This window comes from Chrysochloris asiatica, unplaced genomic scaffold (assembly GCF_000296735.1).
Source record: "Chrysochloris asiatica unplaced genomic scaffold, ChrAsi1.0 scaffold00458, whole genome shotgun sequence".
Lineage (NCBI taxonomy): Eukaryota > Metazoa > Chordata > Mammalia > Afrosoricida > Chrysochloridae > Chrysochloris > Chrysochloris asiatica.
In genome coordinates, this window is record NW_006408976.1 from 317,944 (window position 1) to 321,218 (window position 3,275).

The 3,275-nt window shown below is 43.5% G+C and overlaps 1 protein-coding gene across 1 annotated transcript in view; it reads left to right on the plus strand.

The window, feature by feature from the left end:
* The first annotated feature begins 358 nt into the window (after window positions 1–358).
* The window catches only part of LOC102826876 (proenkephalin-A-like), a 19,458-nt gene continuing 16,541 nt past the window's right edge, over window positions 359–3,275 (plus strand). Inside the window, exon 1 of the mRNA XM_006877286.1 lies at window positions 359–496. Coding sequence (XP_006877348.1) covers window positions 359–496 — 138 coding nt within the window. The remainder of the gene's footprint in view (window positions 497–3,275) is intronic.

Genomic DNA, 3,275 nt, shown 5'->3' on the forward strand with positions numbered 1-3,275 from the left:
ACACCTCGACTGCTCGATTTTACTTTGCATGTCATTGCATGGATTGCCCGACTTTCTCGCTTGGTCCTTGTTTGTGGCTCTGGCCAATGTCGACCCTCTTGCGCGATAGCTAACCTCAGTCGCCACCTCTCTTAGTTGGTTCTGGGCCTCTGCGGGCTCTCCATCCAGGGGCTCTCCGTTTAGGGACCCTTTAAAGGGTCCAGGGACCCTCCCTTTAAGAACCCGCTGTTGGCGGGAGGATCTCTTCGGACTCTCCTGATTGAAGCCCCCGCTAGGGCTTCTTTGCCTAGGGCGCTTTCCGAAGACTCGCTCTGCGGGCGAGCAGGTTCGGAGCGTGAGCCCCTTTTCCTTGCAGCTCATGGCGCGGCTTCTGAAACTCTGCACTTGGCTGCTGGCGTTCAGCCCCGGGATCCTGGCGAGTGTGCGGGCGGAATGCAGCCAGGACTGCTCATCTTGCAGCTACCGCCTGGCTCGCCCGGCGGACATCAGCCCCCTGGTGAGTATTAGGCGCCGTAGTGGAAAGAGTTTTGTCTGGTCCTCTGATAACAACAGCCTGATGCGCCTTGCGTCTCCAGGTCATACTAGGTCCGTATCACGGTAAAAACCCAGGCGTCTTAGCTGTTACCAGAACGTTGACCGAAGTCCCGTCCTGGGTCTCAGTTTCAGGGACCCAAGACTATCTAGGGAAGGGTCTGGGCGGCCGTATCTCCAAGCCAATTATATTTATTTTAACCCCAGGGTGCCTGGGGACTCGCTGTCTTCATACCTAGAAGAGCACTGAGTGGGTTCCTCCGAAAATGCACAGTCACCCCAACTCCCCACATACCCCTGCTAAGGTCCCCATTCCCACACCACCATCCTTTCGGCCTTCCCTAAAACTCACCCACAGGAAATCTGTCGATAACAATGCCATTTTTAATTTGTAGCCTTTCTTAGAAATTCCCATCTCTAGCACTTTACTCCAAGGTCCCCCAAACCCTTACCAATGACTAGGATCCAGAAAGGCTTAAGGGGAGAGGAAGGTGAGAGCTCTGGAGACCGCGACAAAAAGAGATCTTACAGGCAAGAGCCATGATAGAATTTAACTTGTCCTTTTTTTTTTACTGTACTTTTGTTGTTAAGTGCCATCGTGTTGGTTCCGACCCATAGCGACCCTGTATCGGGTTTCCTAGAGCGGCTGCTGAGCTTGAACTGGCCACCTTGATGTTCAAACAGACTTTGCAGATTAGCGCACTAACCCACAGCACCACACCAGCAATTTTAATTGAAAAACAGTAAAAGTCACAGGAGAGGAGTGATGGCCAGTTGAAGAGGTGCCAACAGTATAAAGGGTTTAGGAAGGAAAGCAGATGACAAAAGAACTCTCCTTCTAATGATAGCACACTTACTGTTGAATCTGGTCCTGAAGACTCTGAAGCAGAATCTCCAGGTTCAGGACCCAAGAACCTTCATTTTAACTACCTCCCCAAATGATTCCTTTTGCACTGAATTCACAATTTGATAAACTTTTGTGATGACTTAAAAAGTCAATAAAGAGAAATATATTAATTCAAGTAGTTAGACTTACTTAAGCCTTTGATGACATTTTATGTGTGTAATTGCAGTCATTGAGTGGAGAAAAACGTTAAGGAAAGGATTCAAAAATAAAAATAAAATTCAAGGCATATATTTCTAATTGAATGTTTTGTTTCATTTGAATTACATGGATCCATTTCATTTCAGATTTCTTAGAGAGAAGATGCATAGTATAGCTTCATATATAAACTATGAGAAATATGTTCACCTTCCCCACTACCACATTGATTTTGATTTATGTTATTGTGTGTGCCTTGGAACCAGCTGGACTCATAGCAATCCTGCATAGGGTTATCCAGAGCAGCTAGTGAATTTGAACTACCGACCTTGTAGTTAGCAGTCCAGTGGCCCTTCTGACTCACAGTGACCCTGTAAATTTTTGTGGATGCAGACAGCCTCATATTTGTCCTCAGAGCAGCAAGTGGGTTTGAACCACCCACTTGAGGTTAACAGCCCAACACCACAGAATACTGGAAATAGTCCCCTTAGCCCACCTTTATTCTGTCATGCAGAAAGCTTTTACACCTTTTAAGTTTTTAAGCTTTTCCTAAAGAATTAGTGTGAACAGAAGAAGAGAAAGAAACCCAAAACATCCCCCACAGGAGACCCCACTTCTGATCCCCAAAACCCGTAGCCTAGCGACATACACTTGGAGATTCGCTTGTTCTACACAGGGGTCAACCCCTAGTCTAGCTTTTTCTGCAATACACACAAATATTAGCTGGGTTCTAGTAGAATTTTTTTAATCACACAAAATAGTGAGATTTACTTAAATTATGTTATTCTGATAAATGACTGACATTTGACAATACTTGTTCGATTTCAATCTTTTCATATTTAATCTGCTCTTGTCACCAAGCTTCCAAAATGCTTCTCATCTTATTCTCCCACCGAAGAGATATTTGGATAAAACTCATTTTGTGTCAGGCTTCCTTGGGTATCCTTTTAAAAAAAAACATGTGATTTCTCTCCTTTCTTTCTACACTCTTTCTTTCAGGGGGAAATGAACTTCTCTTTCCTCACTGTGTCTTATGTTGCTGTTGATAGTTTTTTACTATTGTTTTAATCCACAATGTATGACACCATTTAAAGGGAGAGAAAATCAGAGAGACAACAAGGAAACATTAATTTGAAAAAATAAAAGCAGTCCTTAAGAAGGCATTTTGAATATAACTGATGTGTTTTGTGTTGGAGTTTACAGTTAAGGTTGTTATTTTCTCTGGGACAAAATGCTTTGTTAATAGCTATGTTACTAGACAACTGCTCCACTCTGTACAGTGTCACTGTAAGTCGGGATCAACTCTATTACAATAGTTGCTTGTTTGGTTTTGAATGTTACTAGATAGCAATTTGGGTATTTTCGCTAAAATGTAAATGACATATTGTCAATGAAATTGCCTAGCCAAATTTGAATATTAGCAGAATCACAATAATTTGCTAATTTTCCACTTTGTACAAAGCATGTGTGCTTGGTTGTATGGAGGATGAGCAGGCCAAACTGAATTTGCCATCAAATAAAGAAAGTTACCTCTAATGTGATCTTGACCAGAGACACAGGGCTGATAAATACTGTAGTAGAGACCTACATGGCTATGTTGTTGTTGTTGAGTGCCATCGAGTCGGGTCCGACCCATAGCGACCCTGTACAGGGTTTCCGAGGGTGTAAATCTTTACGGGAGTAGAAAGCCTCATCTTTCTCC